A 24,956-nucleotide genomic window follows, 5' to 3' on the forward strand; every position below is an offset into this window, starting at 1 on the left:
GTATCAATGTTCAAGAAGTAACTACCCATGACCTGACTGTAACCCTTTTATACGTCACCCTGACAATAAAATACAATTAAAAAACTGAATTGAGCGCCGGGAGTTTGGCCTAGTGGTAGAGTGCTTGCCTAGCATGCACGAAGACCCGGGTTCGATTCCTCGGTACCACATACATAGAAAAAAGCCAGAAATGGTGCTGAGGCTCCAGTGGTAGTGCTCTAGTCTTGAGAAAGTCCAAGGACAGTGCTCAGACCCTGAGTTCAAGCCTACGGCTGGCAAAACAACAACAACAACAACAACAAAAACAACTGAATTGAAATAATATGTGATTTCCATGAATTTATCTGCACAAGGTCTTAGTTGAAGAAAGATTTAATTTTTTTGTTTACTTTTCACTAAGGGAATAAATTGAGTTAAGAAAAGCTAAAGAGGTGTCTCTTCTCAGATAATTTCAGAGGCTGAATATGGCTCCTGTGGAGTGAGTGAATTCAGGCCAACTGAGCTATTTCAGGAGAATTGTTTTGAAGCAAAGAGCTAAGGACTGTAATTCTTCAAAATCAGGATGTCAGGATATATAACATAGAGTTGATCATATTATTCTGTTATAACACCGTCTTTTATTAGTGTCTAGGTCACCAAACTCCTGTGATTTTTTTCTTCTACTTTTTAGGCTTCTGTTTAGTCCTTTTCGCTGACTCCTTTACCTGCTGACTTAATGTGGAACTTATTCTTTGGTGCTTTATTTTCGATGTATTATTTTGCTTTCATTCTTGGTTTCTTAAGAGAATAACCAGTTATTTTGGATTACTTTCACACGCTGGTGGCCAGTTACTAAGTACTGTAGGTTCAACATGTACCTTTTAAAAGCTTTCTTTCTCCTATTACACTATGAACACTTTACTCCAAGCTAAGAAGCTTTTTGTGTGGCTGTTACGTTCTTCTAGTTGATATGGCTGCACCCCATATAATGTGGTAGTTTTTATATTTATAGTTGCATTTCTTTGTCTGTGTTTCTTTTTAATTCCTAAGTCTTTTCTGTTTTGTCCATTTTGACAATCTGTATCTTTTGTTGCAAAAGAGAGTTGTAGGAAAACAGGACATTTTTCATGGACTTTGTTTAAAAAATGAAGATACTTATCAATTTTCACCCTATATGATGTGACTTATGTTTCTTTTCTAGCTATTTGTTTTCTCCCTGTGTTGATATTGCCATAATTGTTACCATTTGACCTTCAGTGTAGTATATGTAATACTTTTGTACTACTTTTGTTTTGGCTAACATTTATTATTCACAATTATCTTTACTCAGGAAGTCTTTCTGCCAACTATATTGGGATTACTTATTTCACATTCTCTCCACATTACTAATCATAGTCTTCAGTAGCACATGTAATCACTAATTTACTATCTGCCATTAGTCTTTACAGATTAAAACTCCAAGGAAGACTGGGATGGTATTGCTCTTCCTTTTTTTTTTGTCACCCTGACTTTTTCTTTTTCATTTTTTCCTGTGGACTTTCTGTAAGTTACAAAAGTGTCTGTGAATCTATTTTAGTATTAATAAATGCTTATTGAATGAATGAATGAAGTTTGAACAAAGATTATTATTTCCTTAGTACCTGCATACCACAGTACTTGTTGTAGCCTCAACTTACTACCTTTGCTTGAGAAATGGAATGCAGTCTAAGGACACCAAGCAAGGAAATGGCTTTATACTGAGCACTTACCGGTCTAGATGGTGCAGGAATAGAAATTTAGAGGACTAAGCCCGGTGCAGTGGTTCACGCCAGTAGTCCTAGCTACCCAGGAGGTTGAGATCTGAGGATCAAGGTTCAAAGCCAGCCTGGGCACAAAAGGACCTGAGACTCTCATTTCCAATTAACCTCTAGAAAATGGGAAATGGGGCTTGACTCAAGGGTAGGGTGGTAGCCTTGAGCTGATGAGCTCAGAGACAGTGCCCAGGCTCAGAGACAATGGCTCTTGACCCACAAAAAAAAAAAAAAGTTGGAGGACTGTAAGGTATTTATGATATGCCTGGATATTTCCCTGTATCCAGGAGGCCATTTTGCAGGAAGCTAGAGTATTGCTAAAGATAGGTGGAGACCAAGATACAGAGAAATTTGAGATATTAATCTGATATGATCCTTTTTGTAATTTTAGCATGATGCAGTGGAATGTATTTGGATTTTCAGCACAAAATTTGGTGGAACTTTGTAAATCAACTAATCTTAATTTCTGTGGTGTCCAAATATTTTGTTGCCTGAGTAGCTAATGTCCTCTGCTTGAGTAAAGGACATCATGATAGTTTATTGCAGCTACTTGAGCCTTTTCTATAAGAATGAGTCAACAAGTTTACTCTTCAATGGCTCTCCAAAGGCCTCAGTCTATATTGAAATAGAAAAAAATCCCATTGGAATTACTTATAATATTGCCTTTAAGCTGAGCTTCCTGAGAGGAAATTATAATAGTTCTATAATGGCATCTGGACCAAGAAGGTGGGCAGGGAGAGATGAAAAGAAAAGGAAGGTAGGTAGTTGAAAACAGTCAAACTCATCCAGCTCACTGGTTTTGTCCACATTCATATATTATATATGTTCCTGAGATTGTGGTATTCTTGTAGTACTCTTTATAGTTATCAGGAGAATATGTACTTAGAGCTATTGTTCCTAACACTGAGGAATTTACCAAACTGGCTTCTCTTGTACCTTGGTTCTCTAGTTTCTAAATGAGGTTTAGAGTTTAAATCTGGAGTTTAAATCTAGGATGGTCCTTTATTGCCAGACTCTTAGTTAAATAAGATTGGAGAAACTAAGGGAAACTAAGAGGCCGGTGGTAAGAGCACTGTGTAAAAACTGATGGAAAAATGTCATGAAAGAAGGCAGTTGATATATTGTCAATTCTTTTAAAATAAGTTTGAGTCTTATTTTTTGACTCATTTCAGTGAAATGTCCAGTGCTAACACTATTTTTGAGACTCTGTGACCTTGCTTTCATACTCAATTTTCAAACAAAAAAGAAACATTATTTAAACAATGAGTGTTTTGTAGCATTCTAATTAGTAGACTTGGTTCAACAAGATTTTTTATTGTTTATAAAAATTAAATTTACTCAAAAACATTTTCATAATTGTAGGAGCTATATAATTAACTTGAAAATAAGAATTTTAAAATGTCTTTTTATTTGTATAAATTGACCTGTCTTAGATATGAATTCTCAGTTTATGATTAGAGCTTAAAAATGAAAAGCAGGATTGCTTGTTTGAGGTAAATGGAAAAAGCCCACTTAAAGATCCTGTCCAGGGGCTGGGAGTTTAGCCTCGTGGTAGAGTGCTTGCTTAGCATACACAAAGACCCAGGTTTGATTCCTCAGTATCACATACATAGGAAAAAAAAAAGCTGGAAGTGGTGCTGAGGCTCAAGTGGTAGAGCTCTAGCTTTGAGAAAGTCCAAGGACAGTGCTCAGGCCCTGAGCTCAAGCCCAGGACTGGCAAAAAAAAAAATCCTGTCCATTAAGAGAACATATTTAATCTAATAGGAATATCTTTGTTTAGGCCACTGGCAGATAATTTTCTTTTCTTCTTCTTCCTCCTCCTCTTTCTCCTCCTCTTTCTCCTCCTCGTCCTCCTCGTCCTCGTCCTCGTCCTCCTCCTCCTCCTCCTCGTCCTCCTCGTCGTCGTCGTCGTCGTCGTCGTCCTCCTCCTCCTCCTCCTCCTCCTCCTCCTCCTCCTCCTCCTCCTCCTCCTCCTCCTCCTCCTCCTCCTCCTCCTCCTCCTCCTCCTCCTCCTCTTCTTCTTCTTCTTCTTCTTCTTCTTCTTCTTCTTCTTCTTCTTCTTCTTCTTCTTCTTCTTCTTCTTCTTCTTCTTGTTCTTCTTCTTCTTCTTCTTCTTCTTCTTCTTCTTCTTCTTCTTCTTCTTCTTCTTCTTCTTCTTCTTCTTCTTCTTCTTCTTCTTCTTCTTGTTCTTCTTCTTCTTCTTCTTCTTCTTCTTCTTCTTCTTCTTCTTCTTCTTCTTCTTCTTCTTCTTCTTCTTCTTCTTCTTCTTCTTCTTCTTCTTCTTCTTCGTCTTCTTCTTCGTCTTCGTCTTCGTCTTCGTCTTCGTCTTCTTCTTCTTTTTCAAGAAACCCGTTAGACTATTTCATTCCGTGTACCTGCCTTGACGGGATGGCGATTTAGTTATCAAGAGACCAACAAACATACATTGGACTATATCTGCATCTTTAAATATAATTTGTCTGATCCATTGCATTGGTGGTGTTAAGTACAGAGTTCTTTTTTTTGCACATTTTAAAATTGTAATTAATAGATGAGTTACAGTTGTATTTGCCAGATAGAAGGTTCATTATTTCTCACACATTGATACCCCTTCTCATGTTTTTGTCCCCATTTCCCTCAACTTGTTTTTCCCCTTTCCCTTTCCTATTTCAAATAAACAAATAAACGTATATACAATATGCCAGGTAACAGAGTCAGATACTATAACAATATGAGATTAACCAAAGGGCAACAATAGAGAAGAGAAATACCATAGTACATTAAGAACAACAATCACATGATATAAAACTCTTGTTTCCATATCCTGGAGATCCTTTCATTTAGCCTCATCATGTATGGCCTTATGTATCTAGGTTGTTATAATATGCTACACAGAGACTGGCCTATTTATATTAGTTATGCATTTGTGTGTGTGAGGCTCCTCATCAAATTGTGTACCTATAGGTAGAAATTAGATGACAAGAAAGGAGCATAGGAAATGAAGTCTAGAGACCCAAATTCTCCTTCTTTTATAAATGGTTCAATTTTTAATCCTGTAAAGGCCTATTTTAAAGTATAAATATGTAAAATGATAGTAGCATTAACATATAATATTTCCTAAATAGTAACAATTTAGAAGTACTATATGAACCAAAAGTATTTCATGGTTTATATGTACATGCATGTATGTTTTTGACAAATAAGTTTATATATAACTATAAAATGTGAAATAAAAAATAAAAGTCAAAATAGGAACATTAGTTGTTGTGGTCAAACCCATAGTTCAATACATTAGTTTTGAAAAGAAATTATGAAGTTGCTTAAAATCACGATTTTGTTAATCTTTTTTCGTGATCATGTTTATTCATGTCAAAAAGAAGCCATTGAATTTATAAGCTAGTATAAACTATATTTAAGTTCTTGTGTATTTGTAGTGATTGTGTGTGTGTGTGCGCGCGCACGTGTGTGTGTAAATATGTAGAAAGGATAAAGGCAAAGAGCTGAGAGAAAAAAGGATCAATAAGGTTGGTAGTGTTAAAGAAACAGCAAGGATTAAGAGCAATTAAAGATCATTGAAAATATTAAGCATTTCTGCATTTAAAAATGTTTTACACAAACAAAAAGATGCATGTATACCCCTAATGGACAGAGAATAACAAAAAGATTTTTTTTTCTGAAAGAGAACTAGTCATTGAATATTATTATAGTGTAGGGGTATTCTGAGGCTATTGGAGTATTCAGGAAATAGTTTGTTAAGGCGCTATGACTGACATTAAACAACAGCAACAACAACAACTTCATAGTAGTTGAAAAAGTATCTCCAGTGATGTTCTTTCTTTTTCTTTGTGAGAAGTCTTTAATTTAAGGCTATTTAGGTAAATTTTATTTAGGCAAATTTTTTTTTTACATTTAGATGACTAGCTATGTAGTTACTATGTATTTAGTGAAGAAATTGAATATTTTGTGTTTTTCTTTAAAAGTACGTAAATGAAGACATTTAAAAAAATAAATTAGAAATAAAATGACCAAGCACATATTTTCTAAATATACTCCATTCTAGAAGTATGACATAATACCTGGAAATGATAAAAGCTTCATTGTTCACCGTAGTTTTACTGCTTCATGATATCAAAAGGAGAATATACCACTTATTTTTAGAGTGTTCTGGTCCTTTGCAGTAGCTTGCACATTGAAGAGATATACTGTGTAGCTGGAGTTATTCATTTTTCAGAAAAGAGAAAGGGTCGGAGAAATGCACAATTTCTCTTCCTCTTTTTCTGTAGCAACATTGAAAGGATACCTTGCCCCCATTTTTATTACTTCTGAGATTTTATTGCTGGTAGCCAGATGTGCTGAAACTCCTGACGACAGCATCTATTCATTGCGTGTTTTTAATAGGCTTAGAGAAATATGAGTAGAGTACATGAAAGCAGCTCAGCTTCACACTTCAGCTGGGAATGCCCAAAAAGCTTACTGCTGTTTAGAATTCTTGCTACAGTCAGGAGAAAGCCGAAAGCTGCACGAGTACTGAATCTTCTACGACTGAATTAGAAGAATAATGACTGTACAATTAGCTATCAACCTCTGCTCATTTAAGCACAGTTTTTACAGAGCTCAGGAGAAATATGGAACTTGATTGGCATGTTTTTATTGTCTGCAAATAGATGATTTTAAAGACAGGTGGTAAGGAAAAATAAGACAAGGGGGGAAAAGAAAGAAAATGCAATTTGAGACATTGCGCCAAGTCTGCAATTCTGTTTTATCTCATTTTCATGGGGTTTTTTCATCCCCACAAAATATTTTACAAAATGAGCTTTTTGGACAAACACTGAACAATGCAAGGTGAGTAGACTAACTGATTTTCCTTTTAATATTATTCTTTTCAGAACAGCAATCTTTTATGGCTATAAAACTGCCCTGTATTAAAAGATTAGTGTTATAAAGGTGATGTCTTTTTTATAACTAAAAATACAAATTTTATTTACTGCTCTTGATCTGATTTTAAGAAAGAAAATAATCTTTCCTTCTTCAAGGCATAGGAAATATCTTAAATTTAAGTAGATTGACCTCTGAAATACAATACAGAGAAGAGATTGTATGTTTATTCCTTTCCTGATAAGTAAAATGATTAACTTAAAATGTTTGATAGATTTTTTTTGTAATTACGGCAGTAATTACATTGCACATATAAGGATGTGGCTATATAGTCATATGTGATTTGTTGGAAAATGTGAATTAGCAATCATGCATGCTCTTGTAAAACATGCAGAAGATGATTTCTAGGTCTAAGACATTTCTCTCTGCAGGGTAGATCAATAATCACTTTTAAACTAGCTCTATGGCAAAACTGCTAAAGCTTTGTATTATGTAGGGTAGTTTAGAAGGACTCTGTAATACATTTCTATTGCTTTTCCAACTGGTCTTTTTTATGGCGAGGATTGTTAAATTACGAGCATATGTTTCAGATGGTTTTCTCTGGCTTTTTTTTTTTACAAGAGATAATCGAATAAAAAAAGCTTTAAAATGTAGTTTTACTACACTGTTCTTTCCTTATTTAAATTGTTTGGAAGATTTTTCTCCTGTTATGTATTAAATATAAAAAGACTCAATTTTAAGTAAATACATGTGGAAATAGACTGTGAACATGATAATGCACTGAAATCTTCTGAAATCAATGGGGAACTAAGAGTGTATAGAATATTGAGTGGTTTCGTAGATCTCTTCCTGTTAGAATCTCTGAACACTGTGGGGCAGTCTCTTCTAGAGATTTAAAAAATCCTATTATACAATATGTATCTTAATTGAGCAAATGAAGAGGGGCTTTAAATTACTGGCAATTAAATGCTTACTGATGTTGAATATATTCACGGACTCTTTATGAAATAATGCATCTTTTAAAAATAATTATTCTTTTCCTCAGTGTAGTTTTGCTTAATGAACTGAACTGATTGTTTTTCATTTTTGTTTTCAGACTAATTTAAATACAGCATACAAAATGGTAGCATAGTTTAGAGTAGGCTGTCTGTATTTTAAGGTATTATTTTCTTCTTATTTAGCAATACATCACTTTACTGTCTACAATTTATAATGAAAAATTACTGCATGCATTGCATGTTATATTTTAATAAAGGAAATAGCTTTCTAAAATTTTCCATGACTTTAAGCTACCAATTTTCTAATCTGTACTTCTCTATTATAATTCTTTTTTATACTTTCTTTTTTTATGTCAACAGTTTATTCACATTGGGGCTAGGTTCACATTCACTATAGAAATTGTGCTTTTGATAGCAATGAAAGGAACTGATTTTAAAATAAGTATTTGTGGTTTTAAATATTAGAATTTTTATTTTGGGGGGAAAGTTATGTGCATCCTTAACTATACTTTTGCCTTGGTTTCAAATTTATTTTATTGTTGACACATTCATAATTTTAATGCTCTAATTAAAATCTGAATTCCTACTACTGTGATTAAACCTTAAATTGCAAAGTGCTTTTGGACCAGTCTTTTTTAACTTACTTTCAATGATCAGTTATTCAATATGAATTTACTATTTTCAGTTACCAAATTAGTCAATAATGAATTTATCCTGCTTAAATATATATTCTGACTGTATGTTTTTAGCTCCTTAGACTGTCATTATTTTACAAAATGAGACTGAGGACTTCATGAATAATCGAATGTTTGATTTAAGAGCAGTTCAAGCAAGTTGTACAAATTCTGACTTTGTAACTATGCAGGATGAAAAATAGGCATTTGAATTCACAATTAATGCTACCATGGATTTTATTTTATTGTTCAGATTAGATATTAGTGTCTTTTAATTCTGTTTTATTTTACAAAAGGTTTAAATGCCTAGACCCAAACACTAACACAAAAATAAAAAGACTAAATTTTCACTTTTGCAAAAAATTATGGAAGAACGACCTGTGTATGTCAGTGGAAGCTGCAGTCTTGCAATCGAAGTATTTTAAAATGAGGCTTACAAATTCATGGACTGCATAGTAAAGATTTGGAATTTTTTAAGCATCAGTTATATAACTATGACATCTGGAAAGATCAGTTTTGGTTATTATATGGATAGGTATCTTGTAATTCAGGGATTCATGGTATGTAAGATTCAATACTTGTTTTATGACAATTGTTAAGATCTTTAAACTGATGGGAAAACATCATAGATTTGGACAACTAGAACATGTTTTATTCTAAATTGCCTTCCAGTAGGAATTCCTGTAAGAGTACTATGTAAAACTATAGAAAATATATTCCTGAAAGAGGACCCTTTCTAATAGTTTTGAAAACCAGAACTTGTCTTTGGTAACCACGCTGCAACTCAACTTCCATTAGGTGTTAGCTGCTATGATGGTTGACTGCCATGATATGTAGTAATAAAAGGTTAAAGAATGAAAATCTTCTGTGATAGACACCAACACATTTTCAAGTTCAACTTTACAAAAGATTTTCTGTGTTATCAAGAACACTGTAAGACTTACATCACTAAACTGGTGATTAATAAAGTTTAGCCCTTTTTTCTGGTAAATAATGAAAATTTTAAAGTGAAAAATCATTAGAACATTTTATGCTTTTTTTAGAGGCAGTGTAGCATGACCTTTGTGTTTGAAATGGGAGATTCTTAGCAAATTCTTTCTTTGTGGTCCTTGAATAACCTTTTAGTGCACAATGGAGGTAATATCTTCTACTCTACTACTAGAATGAAACAACGAAAAACCCTGCATTGATTAAAAAAATTACTGTAACGTACATAAGTGCACTTAAGAGGTTCTAATGAGATGCCATTTTAATTCTTATCAAGTCTTTACATTGTAAACTTGTTTTTGTTTCTCCAAATTAAATAATTTAACCAAGGCATTAACTCAAGTGTTGAATTCATTATGAACTGTATTTTTTGTGGTCTTGCCTGTAGAAGCAAGCATATATATATATACACATACATCTATATGTATATATACGTATATATATATATATACCTGGATACCAGGAGAATACGATTTCCAAATCAGAGATTACTGAATTATCAATTTATGTGAGCACTATTGAAATGAATGTAATGATGATGAAGTGTACTTAATATTCTCAGCAAAATTTATATTTGTTTTAGCATTTTTGCTTGTACTGTGAAATTTGTATTTTAGATATAATTATTTACTTGTCACTAAATGTGTAACAGTGAATTTGTTCTAGGCACAGAGGGGCATAATAGAACTGAAATTTATTCAGAATAGATATTATACACAGGTTTAATTTCTCTTGAATGTATGTATGATGAGATATGCTAACTTTCATACTTAAAAATAAAGTTAAAAAATTAATAGACCAATGAATATTTGTATTTGTTGGTATCTTTAATTTCAAGTAAGGAAACTGTAGGATCTAGTTTTCATGGAGTCTCATGTTATTTATGTCCATCATCCTCCAGTGATTATTATTAGTGCTACTTTCTTTCTCAAAAATTTTATGATTTGAGGGGCCGGGAGTTTGGCCTAGTGGTTAAAGTGCTTGCCTAGCATGCATGAAGACCCGGGTTCGATTCCTCGGTACCACATACATAGAAAAAAGCCGGAAGTGGTGCTGAGGCTCAAGTGGTAGAGCTCTAGCCTTGAGAAAGTCCAAGGACAGTGCTCAGGCCCTGAGCTCAAGTCCAGGACTGGCAAAAAAAAAAATTATGATTTGACACTAACATTACAGGGCTGTCCTTATATATAATTATTACATATGTAATGCATAAATATACAATTAATTATAAAACTTAAACTCACCAGCTATATATAGATTTTAGTGAAACTTTACTAGACTTGTAAAACATTATTATTTAAGATAAAACTCGATTCTAGAGAGTCGAGTCTGGTATTTAGTCTGGTAGTGTTTTTGGTTAGAGTACTTGGTTCTTTTCATAGCATTGACTTTGGTTATGTTGAAACCATTCATTTGTACTCCACAATTTTTGAATACACACTTATTAATCACCACAGAACATTAATGACTACTTTGACACTAAAATAATAGCAGGCTTTCTTATCAGGTCCTTGAGGGAGCATTCTACACAGTGTGCAATATTTGGACTTTGTATGATTATACCATAACACACATTTTATTTTAGGAACATATTTTATGAAAAATCTGTTCTGGGTTATAAAGCACACAATATGTGCATGTAAAATTAGGTGAGATAATTATTATAGGCATAAAAGCTTAACTCAGTACAGCTGCTTGTTTGGATTCCAGAGTAGAATGGCTTTTGATCTAAATATGCGAACTACTTTACTAGCATATTTATTATAGACCTTAGTTGTATACCTCAGTTTTAGATGTAAATATTTAATACTGATTATTAGTCTTTAATTTTTAATTAAATAACTTTATTAAGAGATTGCTTTAGATGATGACTTATAGGAAAATATTGACTATAACTTTCTAGAGCCAACTTCTGGAAAAATTAAAGATAATTACTACTAACCTTTAAAAATTCTGGTGCTATTTATTGTCCATTAAATGAATTGGTTTCATTTGTGTTACAGTGGTACAGGCTAGCCATATATTAGTAGATTACAAAAATAAGTTGTTCTAAGAAATAATTTCTAGGATTGATGTATAGTTTGAGGTACCTTTTGAACTTGAGCATCAGTGACATGGATGAATATTTCTTATAGAGTGTAACATGGAAAAAGCTACTGAGTATCAAATTTATAGTATCTTAAACTATGAGAGTCCTTTCTTTTGTTTAGTTTCTTCCAAAATATCCCTTGTAAAGCAGAGAAGATTCCATAAAGTCTAACTGAAACAATTCAGGTTTAGAAATTGAAAACTTGAGTCTTGCATTGATTTCTATGAAAGATTATATGACAACTTTTCTATTTCAGTATTATTATTTTACTTATGACTAAACTTATGTTCAGTTGTTTACTGATATTATACATAGGACTAATATTAGCTTATACACCTAGAAACTTTCATCTTATTACATTTCCTATGAAACTTAAGTGATAGTTAATGGAAGGTGGTAAGGAGAGCTTCCATGTTTAAGTAATGATTGCCTGGCTTTTATTACTGCATGTTATGGTTTTATATTTGGAGTTTTGAATACAGGAGCTGGGCTCTTATTAATAATCTGCTACTTACTGGTTTTACTATGTTGTGAACTTGAGGTAGGGAGTTTATATTTATTGACTTCTGAATTCCCATACATACCCCTTATGCTCCTTTAGGTCTGGCTTATTTCACTTAATATGATTTTTTTCCAATGTTTCCATTTCCTTACAAATGGGGAAATGCCATTCTTTCTGATAGCAGCATAGAATTCCATTATTTTTAAGTACCACATCTTCTTGATCCATTTATCTGCTGAGGGGCATTTGGGTTGGTTCCATAGTTTAGCTATGGTAAATAAGGCTGCAATGAACATCATTGTGCTAGTGGCTTTAGTATGCCTTTGTTTCTGTACATTTGGGTAGATGCTAAGGAGGGGATTGCTGGGTCATAGGGGAGCTCTATGTGTAGCCTTTTGAGGAACTACAATACTGCTTTCCATAGTGGCTGAATGAATTTACACTCCCAGCAACAGTGTAGTAGCATTCCTTCCCGGCCACAGCCCTACCAGCATCTGTTAGCAAATCTATTAGATTTCTTGATAATGGCCATTCTAACTGTAAAGAGGTGGAATCTCAAAGTTGTTTTTATTTGCATTTCTTTTTTGGCCAGAGATATTGAGCATTTCTTCATGTGTCTATAGACGATTCTTATTTCTTCTTCAGATAAGTCTCTCTTTAAGTCTTTAGTCCACCCTTTAATGTTTCTTTGAAGATTTGTTTTTGAGAGATTCATTTTTTTTTCATTTCTAACCACTCTTGTATTGAGAGATTCATTTTTTGAGCTGTAGGTATATTTCAGATATGAGGCCCTTGTTTGTTGTATGACTACTGGAGATCTTCTCTCACTCTGTGGTCTTTCTGGTTTAACTTACTAGCTATGTCCTTTGTCATACAGAAGCTCTGCAGATTAATGCAGTCCCATTTGTCCAAATTTTTTTTTAGTTTGTTCTGTTTTTGGACCTACACTGGCTACTGAAGATCTTCTCCTACTCTGTGGGCTTTCTATTTAACTTGCTAGCTATGTCCTTTGTCATACAGAAGCTCTTCTCTTTAATGCAGTCCCATTTATCAAAACTTTTTTTAGTTTATTGTGTTTCTGGATCTTTATTAAGAAACTTTCAACCTATGCCAAGGAGTCCTAGTGTATCTCCCATTCATTTCTGTAAAGTTTTAAGGATATCTGCTTTTACCTCAGGGTCTTTGATACAGTTGGAATTAATTTTGGTACAGGGTGACTATTTTTTTTGGTTCCCTTATCAAAGATTATGTAGCCATGGGTCTGTGGGTTGATTTCTGGGTCTTCAGTTCTATTTCATTGATTGTCAGGTCTATTCTTGTGCCAGTACCAAGCTGTTTTGATTATTATAGCTCTGTAATAGAGTCTGAAGTTTGGTATTGATATTCCTCCAGTGCTGTTCTTTTCTGCTAAGGATTGTTTTTGCTATTTGGGGTCTTTTATTATTCTATATGAATTTTTTGGAGTGCTTCCTCTCTTTCATTAAAGAATGACATTGGGATACTTATTGGTATGGCATTGAATTTGTAGATAGCCTTTGGCAGGATTGCTATTTTCAATGATGTTAATCCTTCTAATCCATTTTTCCATTTCTTTAGTTCTGCTTTGATTTCATCTACTTTCCCTTTACTCCTCCTTCCCACTGGTATTGACCTTTAAATAGAATCTGTTATATTTCTGTCTTTCATTTTTTTTCTTTCATTTTTAAGAACTAGAAACTGCCTATGAGAAAACATGAAATATTATTTTTTGTCTAGTTTATTTTGCTTCACATGAGAATCTCTATTTCCGTTCATTTCCCCTGCAAATGACATAATTTTACTTTTCTTTAAGGCTGAATAACATTTCATTACCCCATGGCAGGCCCATTTTCTTTATCTATTTATCAGCTGATGGGCACTTTGATTTTATATTTTGGCTGTTGTGAATAGAGGTGCCATAACTATGGTTGTATAGATTCATCCGGATGTTGACTTATGTTTCTGCAGGTATCTGCCTCATACAGAAGGATTATATAGTAATTCTAACTTTATTTTTTTTAAACATCCATACTGATTTCCACACTGCTGCATTGATATGCATTCTTAGCAGTGTTTAAGAATCAGTTTTTCTTTGCATTTTCCCCAGTATTTGTTGCCATTATTTCCTTGTTAGTAGCCATTTTGATTGGAGTGAGATAGCATAATGGTGATGTTTTAATTTACATTTCCTTATGGCTTAGTATATTGTATTAGTATTCATTTATTCTTACTCCTTTGTACCTCTTTTGAAGACAATTCAATTCATTTAGGCATTCATTAATTGAGTCATTTATTTTACTAGTTTTTATGTTTTTGGGGTCTTCATATATTCAGGATGTTAATCCTGTATCTAATAAATGAATCAAGATTGCCTCCCATTCTATAGGTTTTCTTTTGAGTCTGGTCATTATTTTCTTTGTTGGTGCAGATGCTTTTTAACATATAACTTCACCTTTTAGTTTTTGCTTTTATTTTCTAAGCAACTGGTATTCTATTCAGGAACAAAGAAAAAATATTATCAGTGACTTATGTTTAAGGCTTTTTCTGTTTCTTCCTCTAGCAGCTTCAAAGTTTCAGGTCTTACATTAGGACCTTTGACAAGTTGTAACTAATTTTTGTACAGAAATCTAGACCCAATCCTAGATATGCCATCCAGTTCTCTAAATACCATTTATGATGAGACTTTTTTTTTCTTCAACATAGACCTGTGATGCTTTTGTCAAAAATCAGATGGCTGTTCATGTGAGCGCTCCTTTCTAGATTTTTCTATTCTTTTCTGTTGACCTATGTGCTTATTTTTGGGCAGTCCTCTGGTGGTGGTGATACTGTGGTTCTTCATTAGGTTGTAGACTGGTTTGTTAGTATAGCCATTTTACAATGCTGATTTTACCAATCCATGAACATGGAGGTCTTTAGTGTCTTCTTCAGTGGGTTTCTCCATTATTTTATAATTTTTCCTAGTAAGATATTTTACCTCCTTGGTTAGGTTTATTTCTAGATATTTTTGAGGCTATTGTAAATAGATTATTTTTCTGAGTTTTTCTCAGTCTTTTCATTATTGATCTATAGAAAAGATACTGACTTTTAAAAATGTTTTGTTTTGCATCTTGTTAGAGAAGGAATTTATGTGCCATAGAATAAGTATATGTTTAATTTTAAAATCATACAATTTAAAAATTTAAAACATTGTCCGTTAACAATGTGAATTTTAGTGGTTCACACACTTCAACATTTGATGATATAACTTCCTAATTTTTGTCATTCTGTTGAATTTATGATGACTTTTTTTTTTTGGCCAGTCCTGGGCCTGGACTCAGGGCCTGGACACTGTCCTTGACTTTTCTCAAGGTAAGAACTCTACTCTTGAGTGACAGCATCATTTCTGTAAATATGGTACCAAAAATCAAACCCAGGGCTTTGTGCATACTAAGGCAAGCATACTACTGCTAGGCTATACTTCCAGCCCCTATAGTGACATTTCTTTATGATATGATTTTCCATCTCCCTGATGACTAATGATTTCAAGGAATAATGATTTCATATTCTTAGTGATTCATTTATATGTATTTTTGTGAGATACCTACTCAGTGATATTTTTTTCTCTTTGGTTTCTATTTTCTGTGTTATCTAAAAACATCTTACTTGAGTGAAAACGTACATTGTATATGTTTTCCATTAGTTTCAGCTTTGGCATTTTAATTAAATGGATAACCCTTTCCAAACTACTGCTTTATATATATCTATATCTATCTATCTATCTATATATATATTATGTAGGAAGGGTCAAGGTTCTTATTTTTCTAGATAAACATCCAGTTGTTCCCTTGCCATTTGCTAAAAAGACTTCAACATCTATTCCCTACTGGACTTCTTTGTCACTTTGTAGAAAATTGAATGAATGCAGTTCCACTTCTGGGAGACCTATTGTGTTCCATTGTATTCAATACAATGATGTACTTACGTTTGGTAAGTTGAGTATTCTTTGTTCTGATCATTTCATATATATGCATATATATTCATAAGATTTATATTCATTTTGTTAATTTTGGTTTGAAAAATTTTCTGGGATTTATTTTTGGGATTAATTTGGGGAGAATTGACATCTTAACACTGAGTCTTCGAATGATATTATTTAATATATTCAGATTATTTATCTAAACAATGCTTTTTAATTTTTGGCATTGAAGTCATATATGGCTTTCATTTTCAAATTCGCAAACAATGTAGTTTTTGTTTCATTTAAGAATAGTTGAGGGCCGGGAGTTTGGCCTAGTGGTTAAAGTGCTTGCCTAGCATGCATGAAGACCTGGGTTCGATTCCTCGCTACCACATACATAGAAAAAAAAGCTGGAAGTGGTGCTGAGGCTCAAGTGGTAGAGCTCTAGCCTTGAGAAAGTCCAAGGACAGGGCTCAGGCCCTGAGCTCAAGCCCAAGACTGGCAAAAAAAAAAAAAAAAAAAAAGAATAGTTGAACAAATCTTATCAGACAAATTCAACTGGAAAATTGTGGGTTGATAAAATGCAGTCATGCACTGTATTGTAGATTCAAATTCCTTAGTAGAACAAGGATATTCTACTATGGGATTGACTCTATATGCTGTTTAGTAAATATTTATTTATTTGCTTTTTCTCATTTATATTATTATATACTGATTAGAAAATTTAGATGTTTCATTGTGATGTTTCCATGCATAAATATATATTTGCTTCTATTCACTTCCTCTATTAGTCTTTCCTGAAATTAGAAACATGATTACATAATACTTTCAAAGTACTTTAATTATATTTTCCCCTTTCCCCTTTTTCCCCCTACTTTCACCATTTGTTGATTTTATCCCTCCTCAAATAGTTCTCTATTAGTATCTTTTTTTTTTTTTTTTTTTTTTGCCAGTCGTCGGCTTGAGCACAGGGCCTGACACTGTCCTTGGATTTTCTCAAGGCTAAGGCTCTACCACTTGAGCATCAGCACCACTCCTGGCTTTTTTTGTTTGTTTTTTTGTTTTTTGTTTTTTTTTTTCCAGTCCTGGTCTTGAGCTCAGGGCTTGAGCACTGTCCTTGGACTTTCTCAAGCCTAGCACTCTTACTCTTGAGCCTCAGCACCACTTCCGGCTTTTTCTATGTATGTGGGGTACTGAGGAATCGAACCCGGGTCTTCGTGCATGCTAGGCAAGCACTCTACCACTAGGCCAAACTCCCGGTCCCCACTCCTGGCTTTTTTCTATGTATGTGGTACTGAGGAATAGAACCTGGGTCTTTGTGCATGGTAGGCAAGCACTCTACCACTAGGTCAAACTCCCGGATCCTAGTATATATTTTTATAGGTTTTTTGTTTACATCTGTTTTTTCTTTAGATCTAGTTTACATATATGAGAAAACATGTGATATTTGCCTTTTTAGTCTCACTCATTTTGTTTAACATAATGATTTCCACCTATTTTCCTGAAAAGTCATATGATTTCATTCTCCATGGCTGAATAATACTACATAATATTTATATACCGCAACTATACCATATGCTCTTTTTATTTTGCATTACTCAGTAGGTATTTGGGGTCTTTCATGCTTCCATAAGCAGTTTTTGATTTTTGATTCCCCTTCCTTCCCTCCTTCCTTCCTTCCTTCCTTCCTTCCTTCCTTCCTTCCTTCCTTCCTTCCTTCCTTCCTTCCTTCCTTCCTTCTTCCTTTCTCCCTCCCTCCCTCCCTCCCTCCCTCCCTCCCTCCCTCCCTCCCTCCCTCCCTCCCTCTCTCTCTCTTTCTTTTCTTTCTTCTCATTTCTTTCTTTCTTTTCATTTTGTTTGTTTGCCAGTCTTGGTGCTTGAACTAACAGCTGGGCACTATCCTGAGCCACAGCACCACTTCCGGCTTTTTCTGTGTATGTGGTATGGAGGAATTGAACCCAGAGCTATGTGCATGCCTGGAAAGTTCTCTACCACTTGACCACAACCGCGGCCTGATTTTTCATTTCTGTGAAGAATGATCTGATGGGTACTGTATTGAACGTAAAGATTGTATTTGATAACAGAGCCTCTTTCACAATGATAATTCCATTGCTTCATGAACATGAGTGTTATTTTCATATTCTTTTGTCTTCTTTCAGTATTTTCCATAATTTTTATTATAGAGGTCTTACAGAGCCTTAGTTATGTTTGCTTCTAATTTTTTATTTGTTTTGTTGTCATTGTGTGGTTTCTCCTTTTTTTTATAAAAAAATTTATTGTCAAGGTGATGTATGGAGGGGTCACACTTGCATTCATAAGGTAGGAGTACATTCTTTCTTGAACATTATTGCCTTCCCAAATTTGTTTTCAGTTTGTTCATTATTGGTATGTAAAAAATTCCACTGACTTTTATATATTAACTTCGTATCCTAGTATTTTGCTGAGAATTCTTACTAGGTCTGAGAGGTTTTGTTGTTGTTGTTGTTGTTTGCAGAGTCTTCATGGTTTTCTAAGAGTATGGATGTCATTATTTAGAGGTAGGAATAATTTAGCTTCTTCTTGATTTGTATCTTTCATTTATTTCTGTATTATTGTTCTGATTAAGAATGCAAACATTAGAACTGGAGCTATGGTTTCCATTGAAACCAAAAAGCCAAGGGCTACTAAAAGAGGTCTTCAATTAAAGCCTTGGTGTCATTAAGTGCTTCAGACACAAAAACTTTTAAACAGTATAGTGAATAAAAGTGAAGCATGGCTTTACCCTTGTCTTCTTTCTGAACTCAGTGGAAATGCTTTCTCTTTTTCCCTTACATAGGAAAATACCTTTGTATTTCAAAGTACTTGCCTTCTCTTTCTCATTTCTATAGGGTATTTTATCATGTTGAATTTCATAGAGAGGCTGTATTACATCTTGAAGTATTTTTATGACTTTTGTGTTATTTAATTTGCATGCTATATTATATTTATTGATTTCTTTTAGAGTTTCCAGCTTATTGGGGTTTAAGTTAATGAAATATTACCTAATGATCATTTGAATTTCATTGGTTTGTGGTGGTATATTGTCCTTAATTTTAAATTTTGATTAATTTCAGTCATCTTTCTTTTGATTTGTTTGTCTTCAGGTTCATCAATATTTTTTGTTTTTTCAAAAATCTAACTCATCCAACTGTCTATTTTTTTTGTGTTGTCTTTCAATCTGTTTCAATTTCTGTTTGTTACTTTTGAGTCTAGCTTATTTTTGGTTTTCTAGCAGTTTGAGGAATATACCATTAGCTTGTTTATTTGAGATCTCTCTGATTTCTTAATATTGTACTTAGAGCCATAAACATCTCCTAAAACACTTCCTAAACGTCCTGGAAAGTTGTATTTCATGCTAGGAAGTTTCTCTTAAAAAAATTTCCCCCTTTGTTTCTTTGTTAACATACTGATGGTCCACAAGCTTATTGTTGTCTCTGTCCATGTGTTTAAATTATTCCTATAGTTTCTTGTGCTATTGAATTCTGGTTTTATTCACTACAGTCTGATAAAATACAGAAAATCAAGTACATTTCCTTGTATTTGTCAGGATTTGTTGTATATATTAACCCATGATCTATTTTGGAGAGCATTCCATAGGTTTCCTAGAAGAATGTGTATTTGTGGTTGTTGCATGAGATACTCTGCATATGTCTATTAAATTCATTTGATGAGTAATGTCAATTAATTCTGTTGTTTTTCAAAAACAGTTATGTAGATAAACTATTTATTGGTGATCTGAGGATACTGAAGTCACCTACTCTTATCACATTGAAGGTTGTATGTATCTTTATATCCAGTGGTGTTTATTTTATATAACTTGTTTATGCTGACATTCAATGCATTTATCCTATTTTCTCTGACTTGATTCTCCGTTGTTAGATTTGAGTCTATCTATACTAGCTTGCTTTGGGGCTTTATTTGCGTGTTATATCTTTTTCTATCTTTTCATATTTGTCTTTGTCAGTGAGATGCATTTCTTACAGTTATTTTCTTTCAGGGTTTGAAATGCATCATTTCTTTCTTCCTTGTTTTTTAGAGTTTCTAGGCTGGAGCTGTAGACTGTTTCCTGTATTATTCTGTTGACTTCCTGTTTCAATGTACCTTTCAGTTACTTTATCCTCTTCCTTGGTTTCTGTTGCTATTTTTCCTCTCCATTGTGTAGTATCACCACTGTTACTCAGAATCTTTATTTATAGTGAAACTGAGTTTCTACTATTCCCTTGCCTTACTTCTTTCTGTATCTTTTTTCATTTTATTCAATTTTTGTACATATTTAATTTTTTAATTTTTTGTAAGTAGATTCAAAAATACTTTGTTTTCAATTGCTTGATGTTCATATATAAAATTCAAATTTACTTTAAACATTGATATTGTGTTTTTGACCCAGGCAAATTCACTTACTTGTTCTAAAATTGGTTTTGTAGATTTTACTATGATTTTCTATGTAAATAATTATGTCACCCATAAATTCAGATAGTTTTACTTCTTTCTTTTTTTCTTTATTTTTGCCAGTTCTATGCCTTAAACTCAGGGCCTGGGCACTATCCTTGGGCTTTCTCAAGGCTAGAGCTCTACCACTTGAGCCACAGCACCACTTCTGGCTTTTTTCTATGTATGTGGTATCAAGGAATCAAACCTGGTTCTTACATGCATGATAGGCAAACACTCTACCACTAGGCCAAACTCTCAGCCCTTCCTTGGAAATTTTTGATAAAAAAAAATTTCTACTGGGTGGGTGGCTCACATCTGTAATCGTAGCTATTCAAGAGGCTGAGATGTGAGGATCAAGGTTCAAAGCCAGCTCAGGCACTAAAGATTGAGACTCTTATCTACAATTAAGCACTAGAAGACCGGAAATGGGCTGTGGCTTAAGAGGGAGGGCAAGTAGCCTTTTAGTGAAGAGCTCAGGGACCGCGTCCAGGCCAGAGTCCAAGTCCCATGACCGACCAAAAAGAAACTTCTTTAAAAATAATAGCCCCCCACCTCGGGCACCAGAAGTGGTGCTGTGGCTCAAGGGGTAGAGCTCTAGCCTTGAGAAAGACCAAGGACAGTGCTCAGGCCCTGAGCTCAAGGCCCAGGACTGGCTGAAATAAAATAAAAATAAAATAAATATAATAGGCCCAATTAGTCTTAATTTTTTTAGCAGTTCTCAGTAATAGCTTTATTTCTCAGAAAAAGTTCTATTTTATCCAAGTTAACTAATTTGTTCTTATAAGTTTTTGTTATTCTTCTATTTGCTGTGTAGTGTCAAGTGTTAATCACCCCTTCTAATATTTTTATGTTTTATATTGCATGACCTTTTTACTATTGCTGATGGCTTTACTTAGGAATTTATTATCTTTTTTTCACTTTTTGACTATCAATTACTATTCTGTTTGTCTAATACTTCACTGATTACTATTCTTATCTTCATTATTCCTTTCTATGAGTTTAATTTCCTCTTAATGTTTCCAGGTTCTTGAGGTGGATCTTTGTGATTTCTTCGGATTTATAAATGTCTAAAATAATATTAATATCTTTCATGTGCCACAAATCTGACTATTCATCATAAGGGAAAGATAGGAGTTTGACTTGAGCCATTCTAATCTACACAATCTATAGCCACTTGTTATATAGGCCAGTTTCTACATAGCATGACACAGTCTCTTAAATCCAAAAGACAAAAAGTATTTTTGAGGGGGTTAATGTTTTGAGCTCTAAGTATATTTTAAGTATAAGGTCCTTGTCTATATCCTTTGCCATGCAGAATCTCTGTAGTTTAATGCAGTCCCATTTATTTAACCTTTTTTTTTTAATTTGCTGTGTTTTGGACTCTCTATAAAGAAAGTTGTGACATGTGTCAAAGAGCCTGATTTGGGTATGGGGAGGGGAATCACAGAAATGGTGAGACAGGACAAAAGGTGAACAAATGAAACAGTGATATACAGAAGACACCATGCTGAAAATGAACTTTATAATTTGGGGAGGGGAAAGGGAAGTTGGGGTGGGGATAGCATCAGTTACTATGATGTCTCCTAGTGTTCACATCTTCTGGTATTCCCTTAATGTTTTTGTGTTTTGTTTGTTTTTTTTCACCAGTTGTGGGGCTTAAACTCAGGGCCCAGGCACTGTCCTTCAGCATTCTCAAGGCCAAGGCTCTACCACTTGGGCCACAGCACTAGTTCCAGCTTTGATTTTTTTCTGTGTATGTGGTACCAAGGAATTGAGCCCAGGGCTTTGTACATACTAGGCAAGCATCATACCAGTATGCCATACTCCTGGACCTCTCTTACAGCTTTTTAAATCTTATTTTTTACCTAGATGCTGGTATCAAAATATTAAAAATTTTTAACTATAATTATAGAACTTAAATTTCTCTGTAGTTCTTCCAATTTGTTTCAATTTATGTTAAAACTCTGTTTCTTTGCACTCACATATTTATAGCTTTTATATCTCCTTGATTAACTGACTGGAAAATACCTTGGTGAAATGTCTTTTTGTAGTGGTATTAATCCTTATGTACAAACCTTTAGTAATCATTCTGTGTTTATTTTCAGTTTGCAGTATAATTCTCTCCTGATTCTACAATGAATACTCAATAATTTTAAAAAAGACATGAAATTGTTAAAGTACAGAAAAAGAGAGTAGCCTTATCTTTATCCTGAAGAAAGTTTCTCTTTCCCTTGTGAATGACTAACACTATGTCAGGGAACACTCACTGGAGAGAAACTACAGTCCCAGTGTGACTCAGGATGGCAGCACTCCCTTCTAACTGGATAACTCTGGACATCCAAGCCTGGCACTGACTTCATTTAGCAGACCGTAGCTCACTGACCAGCCTTGGACATGGAGAGGCTCTAGGGATACCTCACATCTTGTTTTGCTTCATTCCTTTTTTTCTTGTTACAGTTACTACTTTGCAAATGTTCTGTACTCTATTTTTTTAATTGTCAGTATTTCTTTTTTAACTTTGCAAGATGATGTCATAAATCCCCTTTTATAGTTAATTAGAGTGATTTCCAGGAAGAGTACCAATCAGTTGTTGTTGAAATGGAAAAATGAACACAAAACTATTAGGTAAGAGAGTCATTAGTTGTCTCATAGAGCCCGAAAAATCAGACCTAACCAAACCAAATCAGACCAAGCAAGACAAATAATTTGTAATTTCAGACTTATGAATTGTTATTCTTTTTTCCAGAATTTATGCTTATCTGAGGAGAAATTATCTTGAGGGAATCTGTTTAAAAATTTTTAAATTGTATTTATTAAGCAGTATGCCTATAACTTTAGTCTATAATTTAACCTTATTTTTTGTATTTTTTGTGTTTTCCTATAATCTTTGGCCCATTCATTATCCATTTGTTGATTGGAGTATTTTATGTCTTATTTAATCTATCATAATAGTTTCATAATGTTAAGAGAGTCTATACCTTTTAAACATTTTTTTCTTTACTATTCTACTGATTTCTCTTCCTCTTTCTCTCTGTCTCTGTCTCTTTCCTACTGGAGCTTGAACTTAAGAGTCTCTTGCTTGCTAGGTGTGTACTCTATTGCTGAGTCATGCCTCCAGCCCTTTTGTCAGTTTTTTTAAAATTTATTTTATTGTCAGAGTGATGTATAGAGGGGTTACAGTTACATTTGTAGGGTAGTAAATACACTACTTCTTGAACATTGTTACCCCTTCCCATGTTTTTCTCCCACTTTTCCTCTCTCAGCTGTGAAGTTCATTTCCAAAATAGTATCTTGAGAATATCACTGTTAAATTGGTTTATCCTTTGTCCTTTGTCTCATCATATAGCTTTCCCTTTTTCCTTCTCTAATTCAAATAAGCAAATAAACATATATACGATAAACAAGATATCAAAGTCAGATACAATAACAACAGGGATAAGCCATAAGGGGGGAAAAGCAAAAGAGGAAAGAAATAACTTCACATTCATTGGTTATTATTATTATTATTATTATTTTATTTTTTGGTTGGTTATGGGAATTGAATTCTGGGCCTGGGCACTGTCCCTCAGCTCTTTAGCTCAAGGCTAGCACTTTACCACTTGAGACACTGCACTATTTCCAGTGTTCTGGTGGTTATTTGGAGATAAGAGTCTCATGGACTTTTCGTGCCAGGGCTGGCATTGTACTGTGATCTTCAGGTCTCAGCCTCCTGAGCAGCTAGGGTTATAGGCGTGAACCACCGTGTCCGGCTTCTCTGGTTATTTCTGAGATAGGATATTGCTTCTTATATAGACTTGTACTTGAACTGAAATTGTTTTTATTTTATGCTTTTTGCTGTGTCTGGAATGACAGCTATGTAACACCACAGCTAGCTTCTTTTATTGAGAGGCATTATTACAGGTTTTTTCTTTGCCCAGGCTGGCTTAGAGACACAGTCCTCCTGAGCCCAGCCTCCCATATATCCAGGATGACATGTGCTAGCCATTATACCTGTTGTTTGAGAAGCTATCTCACAAAGTTTATGTCCAGGGTGGCCTCAAACTATGATCTTCCTGATATCAGTCTCCCAAGTAGGCAGGTTTACAAGTATGAGCCACAGTGAATGGCTTTACTTCATCCATATTCTGATGTGATTGTTGCTGAGGTTAAATCATGGGCAAGATCTGAAGAGGCCGTCTTAAGAAAAAAAAAATACAGGATTGATGTGACAGACCTAAGAGATCTGATCAGATAAAATGAAAAGACAAAAGCCATCATCTTTCTTCTTTACATTCTAATTATATGATCACCCATCCTTGGGGAAGTTTTGAAGGAAATTTCATGAGGTGCATAATGAGAAGGATTAGGCAAAAGTTAGAATTTAACTTTATTAGAATAGCTACCAGTTGATATTTCTACTGGTGTCAACCACAATCTAAGAAATTAAAATTATGTGCAAAAAATATAATGATTTTAATATGGCCAATCATTTAAAATTAATAAATTTTGTAAAGTTAGAATGTATGTTCGCAGTCTGTTTCTTAACATTAGATTCAGGGCTTCTCCTTAGTTATATCGCAATTACAAAACAAAATATAGGAATCATAAAAATAGGATCTAGTACATCTTTTTAGTTGTAATTAGAATTTAGAGAAATAATGGATTGTATAAAACTGTTGGAACAAATGTAAATCTGAAGATGG

At 33.9% G+C, this 24,956-nt stretch overlaps 1 protein-coding gene across 50 annotated transcripts in view; it reads left to right on the forward strand.

The window, feature by feature from the left end:
- Rims2 (regulating synaptic membrane exocytosis 2) overlaps positions 1–24,956 on the forward strand; it is a 385,455-nt gene that overhangs the window by 125,325 nt on the left and 235,174 nt on the right. For 12 of the 50 annotated variants that reach the window (XM_090339220.1, XM_090339241.1, XM_090339237.1 and 9 more), the window contains exon 1: positions 6,210–6,590. The exons of the other annotated variants lie outside the window; for them this stretch is intronic. In XM_090339220.1, coding sequence (XP_090195346.1) covers positions 6,469–6,590 — 122 coding nt within the window. In that variant the 5' untranslated portion in view covers positions 6,210–6,468. Of the gene's footprint in view, positions 1–6,209; positions 6,591–24,956 lie in introns of those variants that run through there. 50 annotated transcript variants of the gene reach the window in all.

This window comes from Megascapheus bottae, chromosome 9 (genome assembly GCF_031878675.1).
Source record: "Megascapheus bottae isolate mThoBot1 chromosome 9, mThoBot2.hap1, whole genome shotgun sequence".
Lineage (NCBI taxonomy): Eukaryota > Metazoa > Chordata > Mammalia > Rodentia > Geomyidae > Megascapheus > Megascapheus bottae.